This window comes from Cyanistes caeruleus, chromosome 5, assembly GCF_971803275.1.
Source record: "Cyanistes caeruleus chromosome 5, bCyaCae1.hap1.1, whole genome shotgun sequence".
Taxonomy (NCBI): domain Eukaryota; kingdom Metazoa; phylum Chordata; class Aves; order Passeriformes; family Paridae; genus Cyanistes; species Cyanistes caeruleus.
Window position 1 is genome coordinate 36220969 of NC_141705.1, and position 17349 is coordinate 36238317.

The window sequence follows — 17349 nt, forward strand, 5'->3', positions numbered from 1 at the left end:
GAAAAGTGCTCCTTCCCATTTCCCCCAGCCTGCTCACACTCCATAAGCAAGACAACGTTATTCCAAGGATCTTTCCTCTTCTCTTGTTTTGGATGTTATGCTTTGCTCTTTGAGGAGACACCTTTGCATCAGAGCCTGGATGAATGAACTGTTTCCTGCTGGAAGGGACATGTTACATTTTTGCCCCAAGACTGGGCTGGCAAGGGATGGAGAGAGGAGGCTCCTGAAGCCCATCCTCTGACCCGCTGCTGGAGAACAGTGCTCACCACTCACAGGCAGGAGTCAGGACAAACAAAGGGCTGCTTGTACAGCATCTCCCATCAGCCCTCCCTCTTCTCATCCTCGCTAGCTCTAGCTCTCTCTGGGCACATCTAAAAAGATACAGCTGCCAAGAAAGTGGAAGGGAGTGAACCAGAAGATAAAGGTACGTTTTGCTCCTGAAATTATCCTTGTCTACTTGTTCTGCTCCTTCTAGTTACAGAATACAGAATTAGAAATACATATGGGAATACGCAGAACAAGATTTGGGAGAAACTGTTATATTGCAAGCAAGAGGTACCATTCAAGACAGTTGCATGACTGGGATCCTGACCAAAATAATTCTTTTACTTTCTTGCTTTTCTTCGAAGTTGGATACTACATATTAACATCTGAAGTCACTAAATAAACTATATTGCCTTCCAGTGCTCAATATACGTATAGAGAGAGGTGTCTTCACAATGAATTGCTGTCTTAAAGAAAACTAATTGGGGTTTAATGAGAACTCAGTTTCTGGAAAGAATCATGGTATTGATGACAATTACAAAGCAGTAATTCACTGAATTCGTCCTCAGTGGAATAGCTGCTGTACTTACAGTGCACCAACTGTTCAAGCAAAATAGATTTAAGAAATTTTTTTAAGGGAAAAAATTCTTTACAATATTATGTTATACAGTTCTTGTATAATGACTTTTTAGTAATACATTAATAAACCTAACTATCGAGTACTAACACCTAAATATTGAATAATCAGCATCTCACAGGTGATTGTGAAAGGCAAACTTGACAAATAAATAAACACTAAAATACATTTCATTTTGAATAAGAGAAACAATTTTAATATGTATGTGCTTTTTAAGTGGAACTTGTTAACCTGGCACATGCCACTGTAAAGACTGGAGAAGAACATTTGCCAAAAGTGTACCATTTATGTATTTCTTGTTTTTGACGTTAGGCAACTAGAAACACAGCCTACTTAAGGGGAAAATAAGGGTATATTTAATGAAGGATTGATATTTTTAATGGTTGATAGACCAACCTACAAATATTTCTATTTTCCCAACCACGCTCTAGAAGTGCCAAAATGCACATTTTGTGCCATTTCTCAGTTTTCTCTATTTCCAATACCTGAGCTCCTACTGATACTGTGTGACCTTCAAAGGAGATCACTTCTCATGAACTATTATTCTGTCACTCTTGGACAATGAAGCCGAGATTTGGGGTTTTCTCTTCAGTCTGATTTACCTCTGCATCTAGCGGATCCAAAGACTAGATGGTGCCAAATTGCTTGGCAAGATAATTCAAACACTCTTAGCTGAACAAGCAGAGACAGGACTAATTCCTGACTCATCATGCATATTCTCACACTGACCATTTTCCTTTAGGAAAAGCTCCAAACTATTTCAAACACTTGTATTCCCAGGTACATTTGGTCTTAAAACTTACACCACGTCAAAATAATCAAAATTAACTGAAAAGAACTTACGCAAATGCAAGGAACTAATTTTCAGTATTTTTAGACGGCTTTATTCCTGCTAGAATTTGAAATGATAACATCTTGATAGAGCAAGCTGGTCAGGCTTAGCATGCCTGACACTGCTATATTTTCAGAAGGCTCTATAAAATAAAGAACTGTAAGAGGATGCTTGCTGGTAATGAATGAGTCTTTGAGCCACATTAGTGATTGGATTTGTTCATCACATTTTCCTGACTTGTTTTATGAGAAAAGCCTATCTTCTGTGCTCTGCAAAAGCAGACAATGCCTTTGACACCCATTTTGAAATAAACATGCACATACCAGCTCTGTTCTTTACCTAGGCAATCAGTGACACTCCAACATCTGTTCAACTGCACACAGAAAAAGAAGTTGTAGCTGTTTGTCAGACAGAGATGCTGCACCTGAAAGGTCTAATGAATTTACCTGCATTGATCCTGTGCAGGGAGCTGATAAAACACTTCAGCTCCCTGGCAATCTGTCATCTGCAAATAGGGACTGTTCAACCCCAGGAAAGAAATAACCATTTGAAGAAAGGTCCTTTGACAAAAAGTTTCTGTTTGGTTATGATCTTAAAAAAACCCAACAAAACAACAACAAAAATAAAAAAAAAAAACCCTGAGGAAATATTTAAGCAGAAACAAAATTCTAATATTTTTTGTGAATAACAATAATGCTTATCACCAACGCTTATAATTAATGTTTATCACATGTAAGATGCATAACTGGTCAGAGGAGCTGTCTATCCAGCATGTTGACTTTGCTAATAGTGGTTTTGGCACCCACCCATAGAAACCCTCCTGATGACACACTACAGCAATATCCTATTATTTTTCAAGACAAGTAGCGAGTTACAGAATCACCTTAAAAACAGTAGGTCGTGATTTTTGAATCTAGCAATTTGACAGCGCATAAAGAATGTGCCTATTTTCAGGATGAATGTGCCTGTTCCTCAGGAAGTGAATTCCTGCAAATTTTCAGAAGATAGGCAGCTGCCAACAAATTTAAATGAACATTTCAGTTGAACTCCAGGTAGAGGAAGATCACCTGAATTATTAGAAATTAAAAAAAAAGTTCACAAGAGCAAAGTATCATGAATGCCTCATCCTCAGTAGAAGAACACAGAATAATCCAATCACAGGAAATAAAGGCACAAACCCCCGCTTCCCAATTTTCTCTTTCATGGAAATTTTCTTCCATTAAATACTTAAATAATTAAGCTCAACTATTTGAACAGAAGATTAAATTGTACCCCCTGAAGAACTGTACACTGGCATTTTTCTAGGTATAGTATAACCAAATATTTTTCTCTTTAAGCATTAGACTTCTCTGAGCAGAACCCTCATAACTAAAGTGTTTATACTCCTACAAAATAAAACCATAAATATAATAATACAGATTCTTCACTCAAGTCTAAAAAACACCAGGCAAGGTTAGAACAATGTTTACTTTATTTGAGTAGTAGTTTTGAGGTCTAAAACTAATAAAGACAATATGTTATTCAATACTGCACTCTGAGGTAATTAAAAATAGATCCCCAAGGCTCCATTACTAGTAGTTTATAGGAGTCTTCTACTCAAAAGTTCCCATGCAAGTCTGTGGAAACTAAAAGAATTATTCAATGAATTTTGCTTCTACAACAGAAGCCCAAAAAAAAAAATATTACCGAAGAGCTTATTCTCACTTCACTCGTGTTTTTTTAATATATTGGCCACTTTTTAATATTTTATTTGGCTACTGATGTTCAAAAAGCCCAAGTTTATATATAAAAATAAATAACCTAAAAGCTTTGAGGTGTTGTATTTTATCCCTAATATCAATCTAAATTTTCAGGTTTTCTTACATGGCATTTTATTCATTGGCTGTAGAAATGGATGATAGGATAGCTGCAGTGGCAAGAAAACTACCTGAGAAAAATTACTAAAAAATACTGTAGATTTATATATTTAGAAGTTTACTGTTTGTTTTTCAAGGGTGATCTCAAGATTTTTACAAGGCAACCCATATTATAGTCACACGTACAGCTGGCATACCTCATTTTTTTCCTTATCTAGATAATATCTGCATCAAGATATCTTAACTTCACCTTTGATGGTCTTCGATTATGCATTGCCTTGCACCTTGTTATTTTTGGGTTAGCCCATTCTAATCTTCAGCCCCGCAAGGAAGACCAAGGCAGGCCCATAACGTTGTGTCACAATATCAATTCCAAAGTGCCAACAGGATGAAGGACAGCAAATCTTCCTCAAGTCTTACACAAGAAAAATAATGAGCACACAGGGAGAGTGCTGGGCAGAGCTAGTTATTCTTAGGTTCATTTTCAGAGCAGAATTCCTATTTAAATTCAGTTAAGATAACAGATCCATTTTGTTTGAGCATGAGGAAAGGTAAAAAACCCACTCTCTTTCCTAATATCAATAAAAGCTCAGTTGAAATGTTGTTCAAAAGCCTAATTTAAAAGTGAATGCAAGTTCAAGGATCCAAAGCTTTGTGGTATGGTCAGACTGTGCAAAGCAGCACAGAATAGCAGAGCTCATGTTAAACAAAACGATGGAAAGCCTAGTGGCCAGCAGGAGAGTTTTGGAAGGGATAAATTTACCCCACCTTCTAAAATGCATCATTATGGTTTAACTACCATAATGACCTCCAGTGGCAAGACTCAACTAAGCAGTCTGCAGTACTAAAAAAACCCAGTAAAAGAAGATTCTCCATAATGTTGTATCATACCAAAGCCCAGGACAGCACTGCAGACAGCTTTGGCTTCCTCGGCTGCTTAATGCCTCAGTTTCTCACACAGCCCATGACACAGAATTCAATCAGCAAGCAGTTTTTCCACAACTTTGATGGGGAAGGATACTATTTATTTTACGTGGCTAACTCTTGCTTTGACAGGCAAAGTGGCCAGGAAGGCAAGGACACACACCCAGACATTTCCCCCCTGGTTGGTAGCAATCGATACAATCACTTACACCACCAAGAAAACACGACCAGCTCAAAGCAATTTTCTCAAGGTGAGAGGCCAAAGAAACAACAAAATTGCCAGCATCAGAAGCCTCAATTCCCAATGTAAGGATTCCCAAGGTTGTACAGAAAGTAATGAATATCAATTCTGCTGCAATATTATTTACCTCCTAGGAGAAAACACTCTCCAGCACTCAGGCTTAAATGACCATAACTTCACAGGGAAGAAAAATGCAAGGCAGAAAGCAAATCAGGGAAAGAGGTCTGTTCAGCAGCAATATCTGTGTCACATACCTCGTTTCTCTTTAGCACCCTGCTGTGGGAAGCTTGGCAGAAATGAAGATGGTCTCGGTGCTGCTGCTGCTGAGCAGCCTCCTGGGTACCCCCGCCGTGCCTTCCCAGCGCCCTTCTTGTTACAAGAGGGCCCTCAAGGACCACAGCTGTCACACCATCCCTGAAAGCAAGGAGAACCTCCGACACGTCGACGATGGTCTGCAGGATCACTTCTGGGAAGGGAAAGGCTGTGAGGTGATCTGTTACTGCAACTTGAATGAATTGCTCTGCTGCCCAAAGTAAGATGATGCTCATTTCATGTAAACTTGTATAGTTCTTCACAACTGCCCGTTATACTTCCCTCATTTTACAGTTTCCACACGTGGAATAAGCTATCATTTTAAAGCACTTCATCACTTCAGATGGCTTGAAATGATATCAAGATATAGCCAATTTTCTGTTACTATCAGTTTTGAGGATTTCTTTTTCAAGGGCTCACCTAGGACTTCCTTAGCATATCTTGTAAACCTCCCTGTCCTATTAATAGGGACTTCAGCATTTGAATCACCCAACTTTTGACTCCTCTGTTTGATCCAAACTAAGTATAACTACATCAAACCCTTATTCACAGCATTTTGCAATGAAGATGTTTTCAGGACCACAAAAAAAAAATCCTATTTTAATTCTGTTCCACGGAAGAGAACTGTAGTGCTATTCTAAAGTGCATGCACGTATGTCAGTTGAACAAGTAATTCTGTAAAAACAGCTGTTAAAAGCAGAAAAGGAAAGGAGGGGCATAGGAGCTCACACATACTTAAGGCAAGGCAAAGATTGAGCCCAAGAACATCAACACTTCCCCAGTTTGCTCACACTGCTGACAAAGTTGAACAGTGAAATTCTCACTGAACATGAGGGGGTTTGCTGTTGTTACATAGAAAGAACATAACTAAGTTAAATGAATACCATCAGCCTATAATGGTTTTAGGTAATAAAATGTATTAAGAGGTACTATTTCATTCACCTTTTCAGCAACAACTTTTATTCAGTTAATTTTGATTAGAAATATCAACAGTTCAAAACTTACTAATACTTCAGAGGCACCAAAATGTGATGGCATAGTATAGGCAAGCAAAAATGATTTTTTATATGTGCTCCTCTTTACACTCATTTCTCAAATCCCCTAAAATCCAATAAAGGCAACTTTTCAGCACTCCTGTAGGGGACTCAAGTTGAACCAAGTGGGGAAGACTGCTAAAGCTAAAAATCTCACATTCAAACTGAGAGCAGGGTTTAAGTAAGTTCTTCATCCTTAACTTTCCCTAAAGCCAGATATGGTGTCCGCACCCTGAAGCACACTTTGGGTCTCTAGCTTCGACCTTTGAGCAGCATAGTAAAACCTCTTCCTTTGATAAAAATATGGAAGAAAATATTCCTTCCACCATCCTGAGATACACAAGACCTGCTCTGCATCTGTGCTCTCGGGACAAACTGCACCAAACCAGTATGCGTGCACATGCCAAAGTCCTTTATTTTGGTAATATAACCTATTTGGTAAATTTATTTTCTCAAAGTTAAAATACCAGGGTGGAGTTCTGCAACCTCATCAGCCAATGAAAGTTTTGTCATTGTACCCACAGCAGAGGTAGAAACACAGTATCTTCATCCAGACCTGCACTTGCATTTCTGGAAGGACATCCCACAAAGTCAGTAATCACACATATATCATGATACATGCTAAAAAAATATCCACAGTGGGAAATGCATATCACACTAAAGCTCTAATAAACAAATGATCTAATTGTTTAAATATGTGATCCTATCTTTCAGGGATATTTTCTTTGGACCAAAGATATCTTTTGTGATCCCCTGCAACAGTCAATGATTCAAGTCTGCAAGTGAAGATAACAGACATCATTCTACGATCATTTAATAAAGTTTTCAAGGGAAAAAATGGAACTACCAACAAAAAAAAAATCCTTTCTAACCACAAGTCACTGCCTCACTTTACACTGTAGAAAGAATTTCCTTTCTATACCTTTATGGGATATCAAATATTCAAGAAATTTTCTTTTCAAATCCGATAGCTGAGACAATTTCCATAAAACCATTTCCATGGTTTAACAGACTGTACAAGCTCTTAATGTATCCTAATAGGCATTCCCCAGGAAAAAGCATAACTCTTCTTACTTAGCACAATATCCTTAGCTAGTATGGACCAAGAAACTTCAAGCTTAAGCCTTCATGTTGTTAGGAAAATGACTCTCAGAGCAACTTATGGCAGTGAAGCTTCCTATTCCATTACTGCCATCACACTTTTAATGCTGTTTTGACCTGAAGTCACTCGGTCCCTGGCACTTTGGAAGAGAGGTTCACATGTTCTCTTTAGGCATCTTAAAATACATGCACATACAAAACACATCTATTTCCATATTTGAAAGTATTTCACTGGAATAAAAAAAAAATAGTAAAAGTTGACATTAACAGTACTAAAGCATACTTGGGTCTTATGCTTAACTGATCACCTGCCTTGACTATGCAGTCTCTAAACCTTTAAACTGCTTAATCTTCGCATTGAACATCTAAAAATATTAGAAAAACAGATTTTTTAATCAAGCTGTTTGAAATACAGTACCACAAAATTAAGTTAAAATGCTGGCTTTTTTAGGCTAGCCCTGTAAGGCAATAGCTACAGAAAACACAGAGATAATCATCTTAATTTTTAAGAGGTATTGTGAGAGATAGATACGTATCTATGAGATTGTAGATACAAAGAGACATAAATTTTTGACCGTTTTTGTTATATGGCAATCTGTATTGGCAGGTGCTGAGAGGTGACCACATAATTTTAAGCAGAGTAACCTGCACAAGCCAGGCTTACAGGCAGCAAGCCTGACTTGCTGCCTTACACATATGAACTCTTTAGCTATCAAGTCAGTCACATGGAAAGTGTGCAAGTACTGAAGGAACTGTGCAGTCCTGTCTATTCAAAAAATTCAGTGTTCATCTCAATCTTACACACTGAACCAAACTGCTACCACCAGTTTACCACACTTACTTCATGTGTCAGTATAAAGTATCGTGACTGCTTTTCTTCTTGTTAGTAAACAAGGGTTGGATATTGGGTGAGGGGGTGATTATACACAGCCAATAATAAATGTTTCAAGTAAATCTGTGTGTATTATTTTTGCCCTAGTGACTGCTAAACCGTTTGCACCACCAGGCTTTTCAAGCCTCATTTATGTAATTATTCAAGCAAATTAGAGTAATTAGGACTTCTTACCAAATAACCAACCAATAGTAAAACCCCATAAATCTGGCAACCCAGTGAAAATACCTGGTCGGTGCTCTGCAAAAAAAACTTATGCTATGCGCTGTTGTGTAAAGTCCTCTCCAAGCTTTTAGGGTATGCTAACTTCTGTTGTTTGTGCCATCTAGTTTCTACAAGAATCACGTTGCATACGCCTGGCATTCACAGCTTTGTAAAGCAGCCGTAGGAAAAAAAATTAAGGCAGATACAAAGCTGGGTACTGAAGCTAGTGCCTTTCAGTTACCTTTCTTCCGTGACTCCTGGAAAATCCACTCGAGCAAAATTTTGCCACTTTCCACCTGCAGCAAGATAGGGTCACTGAAGTTACACTACTTTTAGACTGACTTTCCATAGAAACTTGCTTTTGTTTCTTTCCCCACTCTACTTCCCTCACACAGCTTCTTCTACAGGTCCTGCCAGACCTAGGTGGGAACATTCAACCCTGTCAGGCACTCAGAAAAAAACTCTCTATCCTTTAGATGTCCTATCCATGACTATGTTCCCTGGCTTTTTATGTGACTTGCACTTTTGAAGGCAAGAAGCTTGAATGTGTGCAAAGGACATTTAGTAAACAAATTGACTGCCCCTGTAGTGAAATGGGCATGAAAACATATTGTAAAAGGAGCACCAATTTTAGCTGTCACTAGCTAGATATCACTGTCTTGAACTTAGGCCAGCACTGCAGAACTGTATTGTGGAAATACATAAAGCAGTACAAGTAAAAGAAATCATAGCACTGAGAGATACTGGGAAAGCAGCCAGTTTGAGGTTAGGGTTTATCATCATTCAGCTCTATGCAAGTGTCACAGGTCAAAAAAAGCAAAGTGAAGCATTTCAGTTGTAGTGACTCCAGCAGAGTAGTAATTTTCAAAAAAACTTGAAAGACTAACATCAGGCAGATTTGATCACAGACATACAGCTTTCTCATTTTTCCCAATTTAAAAAAAAAGCTTATAAACATCTGATAAGGTCAGGAGTTACAATGAATGCTAACTGAACAAGCTGAAGCCATATCCTCCTTAGCTTTAAGATGAAAGCTATTTTCCCTCAGCTTTTTATTCATCCCATGTGCACAGCTTTAAGCAGAAAGAAATCATAATCCATACACCACACACATTTAGACTGGCACAATAGTTGACAATACAAGAAGTCATTCATAATACCATCTTCAACATCAGAATTTTCTAAGACAATCAATTAAAAGCCTAAGTAATGCTGGATATTATTCTCCATAAGTTACCATCAGTTTTGGGTTTATTGAGAGGGGGTTGCTCCTTTTGAACAGGCCTGAGCTAATCCATGCAATGAAAAAGAGACCGTGTGCCTGTCAGAAGAGACTGTATTGACCCCACACAGGCTCCACTCCCATTCTCCAATTAAGCTCTTAGCAGCAGTCCACGCAGACAAATGGAGAAGTCAGCAGGTAAAGGATTTCTTACCGAGTCGAAGGATTTCTCAGCACACTAAGCTGCAGCAGCCTCTTCATCTGTACTTACAGCTTTGAAATTCAAGAGCTGCACTTTTTTCCATTTTAATATAGGAGCAGGAAGGCCTCAGTGCTTGGAAGCATGGATCTCCACAATGACAAAATGAATAAACAAATCAGAAAATCTTCCAGTTCCTGTTTCCAAAGCGGGCGGGGGGGGAAAGTGTTATTCAGACATTTCTGCCCAGCTAAGAACAGAACTGACACTTCAAGCCTTCTATCTTAGGAAAACTAACCTATTGCCAAGTCTGCTACAGCTTTTTCTTTTAAAGGCATTGCATCATGAGCACTTGAGGTACATTTGTAAATATATCCTTGGCACATTTTAATTGAAAAATATTTTAATATTATTACATAGTTCACCAAAGCTTAGCTATTAGGTACAAGTATCATAGAATCATAGAATATGTTGAGCTGGACGAGACCCATCAGGATCATTGAGTCCAACTCATTAAAATTACAGACGCACCCATTTGAGCAACAATATCAGCAATATTTATTTAAAATACTTTTGCTGAGGAAATTTGTTTCATAAGAGATGGTTTTCAAACAAATCAGCAAGGTTATGAAAAATAAAACAGACAAACTCTCTCAGGAGAAAAGTTACAAAGAAAGCTTTTGCATATCAACAAATACGCAGTCTTTTGATTTGCAGCCTGAGTCTCAGTCCCAAACTTTTCTGCCTAATGAACTCCACTATCCATCTTTAGATCTGGTTTGTTCTTGTCATTCTTCACCGAGTAGATGAAGTATGTTAAGGTGTCCTTTTCATTCACTGGAATTGTCCTAAAATGGCAGCCAATTATCTATAAAGGAAGAATGCAAGGAAATTAAATAATCACTCTTACATGTAAAAACTGAAGATTCAAATTTAAATGTACCACATTAAAGTTTAAAAGACTGATTAAGAAGCTTACAAAAAAAGGAAATGTTGCCTCTCTTCAGAAGTCTTTAGTGGTCATAGCAAGGTAAACAGGAACCATTTTATGGATAACTGTGAACTAAATGCAGCAGATTGTACCCCTAACTTCCAAAGTAAAAAGATGAGAAATTTTTCAGGGAAAAAAGCACTCAAAGCTATTAGAACAAGCATGGGACTATCACGACATCTGCTTAGTTAAAGCTTGAATATAACAGTTTAACTACAGAATGACTACAGAATATCAATGACAGCACAGTTACGAGAGGCTACTGCTCTGCACTCAGCTTGGGAGGGGGTGTCTGCATCAAATCACATACAGAAACATCTAACACAACACAAGGACTATCACAGAACTATAACTGAACATTCAGCTCGTCAAAATAGAGCTATCAATGAAAATTCACCCTGCTGTAACCATTAAAATATGACAATCTGTAAGCAGTTCTTGAATCACTTGTCATTCCAGCAGTCTCTTCCTTCATCAAAATGAACACCAGCTTTAAAAGAAAGTTGCAAAATATTGTAACCGAGTCTGCTCTCTGGCTTTTTGCCAGATTAGTAGATGAAAATTATGAAGAGAAAAACATGGGACTGCTCACTTAAGCACCACAGGATTTAAGAATAAATGCTTAGCCTAACTAAAAAGTTAGGAAGCTTTCCAAACTCTACCCCAAAAGCATTCACAGACAAGCTGTTTGACACAGTAATGTGAACTTTCAGTAACAGCTAGAGCAGTGTCCATGGTATGTGAGGACAGATTACAAGGAATCCAATGTACTGTATATTAAGGAAGCTCTGTGGTTATGGCTCACAAGTACCTGCAGGTCAGTCAAATCAAGCATGTGGCAGAAGCAGCTTTGCCCATGCACACCATGCAACATTGGAATAACCTAGTGCAAATATCAGCAGATCCTTTGAAACACCTGTTTTGCAGAACAAAAACTGCTCGTGCTTTTTCAAATCACAGTCCTTCTAATTCAAGAGCTAACCTACATATAAAAAAATGGAAGACTGATTTTGTATTCTTACACTTAGTAGCAGCAGGACTGTTCTTTTACAGTTCAGCCTTGAGATCAACCATACCTTTAAGAGCCTTGCTTTTAATCCACACAGATTAAGGAGAGATAAGTGCAGACACTGTTTTCAAGTACAGCTGAATGTATCACTGATCAAAGTGAAAAATCAGTAGCTATACCTTCCTGTTAAGATCACCAGCTCTTCACTTATTTACATCAATATGCTGTGACTGCACCTTTGCAGCACTAAAGAATTCCTTTAAAATTGCACTCATGTGAAGCAAGGATACTAACATACAGCTGTACTGACATGCAGATCCAGCACTTTTAGAAACAGTAAACACCACAAAATTCCAGTTTTCTGACAGCAGATTCCAGTGGTTTTAACAGAATTAATTATCAACATAAGCACGTTTTTTCAGGTTTCTGTACTTTACAGATACAGAAACCTATGGCTGCAGTAACTAGCTTTTTAAAGCAAAGTCTGTACCTTACCAGAACTTCACTGACACCTCTGTTTCTAGTTATTTTCAGCAGGACATTTCAGGTGAAGCTGTGATTGATGCACAGACAGAATACATCCATGATTCTGTGATACTCAGGGGCATGAAGATCATCTTACTGTTCCAGCTCAACACTGTGTTGAGCACAGCACACATTCCTTCTGGAAGAGTCCCTCCTCTGGAAAGAGCTTTTACTTTTGATTTACTTGGCTCAGGAGCTGTGGCCAATGAAGGAAGCTAGATAAGCAGCTCCCTTTTGTTCTCCTAAAATCCAGATTATACAGGCACTTTATGCAAGGATCACAGTGTATAGAAAACCACATGCCACAGCAAGTTGCATTTTCTATTATGGGAAACACTCATACATACTTCAACAAGCTGTGCTTTGTTAAGTCCTGGTCTCGTCTGTAGCTTGAAGTGTCTTTTGTACCTTCGAAGTGTGTTTACTTGTAACTGATATAAATCAACCTAGAAGAAAAGAGGGGGAAAGGGAAGAAAACAATCTAATATAACTGAAAAAAAATTCAATCATTAATAGTCGCAGAAACATTTTGGAAACTCACAGATACGCAAATGTAAACAGTCAGCTCAGCAGATGTCATTCTGACAAAAAACAAACTCCACCCTGCACCTTCCAGCAGAAAGGAAAATAGCCCAGCTCAGTTTAAGAGTGTTTTGCTATTATTGAGCATGCCTCTACCTTCCTTTAGCTGTGGACAGCATTTTGAACTCGCTACTGTACTTTCATCAGTTCTGGGTTTTTTGCTTGCTTCCCAGTTCCAGCACAGTAACACAAAGCCCAAAAGCAACTTTTATATAGCATCTATGAAGATGCTGATTTAAAAGATGCCCCTATATTGTGATTTCAGCCATTAAATCTTATGTATATTACATACAAGATCACAGCACATCTGCACCGTGAAAGAGCACATATTAGAATCAGGACAAAGTCTGGAGCACAAGCGTTCTTGGCTTCAGTTGAGGAATGAAAACAATTGCTCTCGCTCTCCAAATGTATCCCTGCTACACAAGCAAAATGCAGGAGTTATGTGCATGGGCATAAAGGTCTAAAACTCTTTCTCAATGTCAGTCAACAGTTGAGAGAATTACACAGTCCTCTCAGGGATGCAAATACACAGCCTTAATCCTTAAGTACTGGGTCAGTTTTGAATCCTATGCACTCTGATCAGTCACTTCTCCCAGCAACAGCTTACCCTCATATCCTCCTTGACAACCTAAGAGAGCTTAGATGACTGAGAGGGAGAGCAAGCTCAGAAAGCAACCTGAATGAGAAATTCGATTAGGTCAGTTGCAATTACAAAAGTATTCTCCAAACTCACTGCATTGAAGATTGATGAAGGCATTCACTTTTGCTTTAAATTCACTTAACAGCCTCACTGCAGAGCACTTAATACAGCAGCCCTACAGCACACGTGGCAGCCTGGCCACACTTGAAGTGAGGCCACCTTGCATGATAAAGGATTGTACCCTTTGGCATTTCTAACGTTTACATGGCATTAAATTCGACTTCCCAGTTGAATTTAATGAACTTCACAGTGGGGAAGCCACCCTTGCAGCATCGTGCAAAGGAGGAGCAGCAGCTTTTCACCAAGCTCCAGAAGCTACCAGTACTGCAAGAGTTTCTTTTCCTCCTGTAGGAATCATTTCTAATCAGTAAAGATAGTCATGACTGAGATGGAAGCTGGAGAGCCTTACAATCCTTCAGAAGAATGATACTTTTTTTCCTTAGCAAACTGGATAATAACTGAAAATAAAGGTGGTCTAGGGCAAACAAGTATCTAAGGCATACAGTAATTACAAGGAATGAACATACTGCCCTTGTCCAAACAAGCCAGCTGACACTCCTCAAAAACAGTTCCCAGTTTACTTTTTTGAAATAATACTGTTAAGAAAATAAAGATTGTTTTCTTGTTCTGGAGATACCCATCAGTTGTGAAATGTTTTATAATCCTGGCATAAGTAAACAAAACAGGCTTCCAGGAGAGCTGCAACTACACAGTGTTGGAGAGCTACCTGAAGTCACTCGAAGCACTAGCTTTAGAAAGGACTTTCCAAGAAACAATCCCAGGTATTTAACAGACAACATCACCCAGCATCAAACTACTTTCAATCTACTAAAATCCTCTTAGCCAGAGGCTTCAGACTGGAGCCTTGTGCCTAAAGGCACAGATTCCTGCACAAAATTTCCTCACATACTTGCTGTTATCTGCAGATGCTGACCATAAGGGTGCCATTAAATTAACACTTACAGAGCAATTTATGAAGAATGTTTTAACAATCCCTCTCAGAAGGGACCACATAGGCATAACAGCCTCTGCTCAAAATTAACACACTGCGGAGCACCTGCTAAGAAATGCTGTAGCAGAAATAACCCACAGCACGTGTAAGAGAAAGAGTGCCTTATGTTCATGACTGACTGTTTACACTATGAAAAAAAGTTGAACGCTTTAGTTCCCTTATTTTAATGGGTCAGATTTCACTGGAGTGCAGTAGAGAAAACAGGCTGAAAAGACATGGTATTCCTCTACTCGGCTCCTTCACAGCAGAGTTTCCCAAATGGCTCTTCCCCCCACAGTGGGGCTGAAACAAAGCCAGCATTAAACTCTCAGTGTTTAAAGTGACTACGACAATGGAGTAATTACTGAGAACCACCTGCAATACATTTAGCACAAAATAAAGGTTTGAAGGGACAGGACAGAAAAGCATTTATATCCCAAGCACTATGTGCAATTCCCTTCAAGTTGTCAGGTCCTGCAAAAAGATAAGAGTTTGATGGTATGTGGCAAAGCCCTAAGGAAGAGAGGAAGCACTAAGGAGGAAGAAGCTGAAAACAGCAGATTTCCGAGATAACCATCAGACACTGAAAAATAAACTTGCTCACTGTACTCTGCACCATTTAATCAGAAAACGTGCCACAAAATTCAGTTAAATTCTCTTATATGAAAACAGTGTGAATCAAGAATCTTCCCCCTCCCACACATAAGGTAAACTGTAGAAGTGGGAGAATGGTGTTGGTGCACTCAGTGACATTAAGAAGCTTAACACAGCAACTCAGGAAAAAAAACCCAACTGTTCACCTACCTCTGGAGTGTCGATGTCCTGCACTGGTGAGTCACCATCATCATCGCTGCCTTTCCTCTTTCTTCTATTTCTCACACTCTGAATTAAATTTTTGTGGAAGTCACAAATGTACAGATGTCTTGCCTAGAAGAATAAAACAGCATCCTTCAATCAAATCCGCGTAGCGGATCTCTCCCAGACTAAAGTGCACGACAGACAGACAACCCTTAAGCACTCGCAGCCGCAAAGTCGAGGAAGCTTTTCTACTGGCTTTTTCTAAATGGAGAGCGTGCTGCAGCTCCCTGCCGCCGGCCGGGCCCCGAGCTCGCTGAAATGCTGCAATGGGCCGATGCAGCAGTGCCAGGCTGCGGAGCCACGCAGCACAGCCCTCCCTCCCTCCCTCCCTCCCTCCGGCCGCGCATCGCACGCCGGGGGCCGGCCAGCGCGCAAACAAAAAACAAGCTTTCGCTTGTTCTCTGCACGGCTAAGAGACGGCTCTCATTTCCCCAGCTATATCCTCCCCTCCTTGTTTTACTTCCGCTACCCGGCGCGGTCACGAAACACACTTATTTTTACTTTCTTTCTTTTTAACAAGTTTTCCTTTCATGGGGATCTGCACGCTTTGGGAGATCGCCGCGCGTACCAGCCCGGAATGCCCAGGTCCGGGTGCTTTAAGGGCAAATGAGAGCTCGGGGCAGCGTTAGGGAGCGGGCAGCACAGCCGGGCCGGGGTCCCCCGGGGCGCACGCAGCCCCGGCCCGGGCTCGGGGCGCTCCCGCCGGCAGCCCCACACCGCACCCCTTCTGGCCCTCCCGCGGCACCGGGCGAGGCCGGGCGCTCTCCCGGCTCCCGGGCATCCCACCCCGCTAGAAGGCGGCCGGCCCCTGCCCTGCCCTGCCGTGCGGGGCCCGATGGCTGCCGAGCGGAAGATAAAGCGGCACGGGAGACGTGCGGCGCTGCAACACGAGGCGGGGCAGCGAGCGCGGCCCTCGCCAGCAACACAGACAAACTAACGCGCCGGGAGCCATGCAGGCTCCGCTCCGGCAAGCGGCCGCGCTGATCCCCTCTCCGGCTACAGCGGGGCACACGCAGCCGATGCCCAGGCTCCTAGGGCTAGAGGGGACCCCGGGAGCAGGCAGGAAAGGCGGGCACTGTCCCCCGCCCGGAGGGACTTTCAGGCAGTGCTCCCGTCGCGCCAGCCAAACTCGGCCGTGCTACGGAGAAGAGGTGGGACGGGGGAACGAACACCTCCCTGCCACCGAACACCCCTGCTCCCCAACTAAACTTGTTTAAAAGTCCCCCGAGCAACTAAGACACGGATGCCGCTTTTGTCCGCCCGCCCCGGCGGCTGCCCTGGCGCGTCCTCCCCTCGCGGACTTACGCTCTTGTCCAGCTCGATCTTCACCTTCTTCTGCGAAATGCTCTTCTGGATGCGCTTGCTGAAGCTGGCGTTGCCGGCGGCGCGGCCGCATCGCTCCCCCTCCTCCCGCAGGCAGCACAGCTGCCCGGCCCCGGGGCCGCCCGCGCACCCGCCGCCCGCCGAGCCCGCGGCGGCGGCCGGACCCAGCCCCGGCGGCGCCGGCGGCGGCGGCACCTCCACGGCGGAGCCCGCATTGCCCACCACCGCCGCGGCGGCGGGCTCTGCGCCGCGCTGGGTCACCTCCTCGGGGGCGAAGCCGTTCATACCCGGCGCCACCGCCGCGGCCGGCGGGATCTCGCCCCGCACCAAACTTCCCCGGCGAGGCGCCGCGGCCCGGCGGGGGGCTCCCCCGCTCCCTGCCTGCCTCCCTTCAGCGGCGGTACCGGGGCGCAGGTCCGCCCTCGAGAGCGTTCGGCCCACGCGTTGCGGAAAGGACTCTCCCCGACAGCAGCCGCCGGCCGAGCCCCGCGACTACCGGAGCGGCGGCGGCGGAGCCCCGCGGGCCGCCCCCCTTCCTCCTTCCCCCCCTGTCATGTGGAGACTCTTCAGCTGTTTCCTATGTAACAACAGCAACCTGCCGCCCCGCCCCGCCCCGCCCCGCCCGCCGCGCATGCGGGCTGCGCCGCGC

General features: G+C 42.1%; 2 protein-coding genes across 2 annotated transcripts; one reads left to right on the plus strand and one right to left on the minus strand.

Moving 5' to 3' along the window:
• The first annotated feature begins 335 nt into the window (after positions 1–335).
• On the plus strand, positions 336–6932 carry SCRG1 (stimulator of chondrogenesis 1). The gene is made up of 3 exons (XM_023948455.2): positions 336–424; positions 5024–5286; positions 6815–6932. The coding sequence occupies exons 2-3, from the start codon at positions 5051–5053 to the stop codon at positions 6867–6869; spliced, it is 291 nt and encodes a 96-aa protein (XP_023804223.2). The 5' UTR covers positions 336–424; positions 5024–5050; the 3' UTR covers positions 6870–6932.
• SAP30 (Sin3A associated protein 30) lies at positions 6007–17164 on the minus strand. The gene is made up of 4 exons (XM_086890285.1): positions 16683–17164; positions 15324–15446; positions 12591–12689; positions 6007–10586 (listed from the first exon to the last, which is right to left on the minus strand). Exons 1-4 carry the CDS (start codon positions 16983–16985, stop codon positions 10464–10466), a joined length of 648 nt encoding a protein of 215 aa, XP_086746411.1. The 5' UTR covers positions 16986–17164; the 3' UTR covers positions 6007–10463.
• Between the last annotated feature and the right edge of the window lie 185 nt (positions 17165–17349).

Coding starts and splice junctions, on each gene's coding strand:
- SAP30 (XM_086890285.1), bottom strand. CDS start 16,985: ATGAACGGCTTCGCCCCCGAGGAGGTGACCCAGCGCGGCGCAGAGCCC. Junction 15,447..16,682: donor AGATCGAGCTGGACAAGAGC/GTAAGTCCGCGA, acceptor TTATTCTTCTAG/GCAAGACATCTGTACATTTG. Junction 12,690..15,323: donor AGGACATCGACACTCCAGAG/GTAGGTGAACAG, acceptor CTTTTCTTCTAG/GTTGATTTATATCAGTTACA.
- SCRG1 (XM_023948455.2), top strand. CDS start 5,051: ATGAAGATGGTCTCGGTGCTGCTGCTGCTGAGCAGCCTCCTGGGTACC. Junction 5,287..6,814: donor GAATTGCTCTGCTGCCCAAA/GTAAGATGATGC, acceptor CCTATCTTTCAG/GGATATTTTCTTTGGACCAA.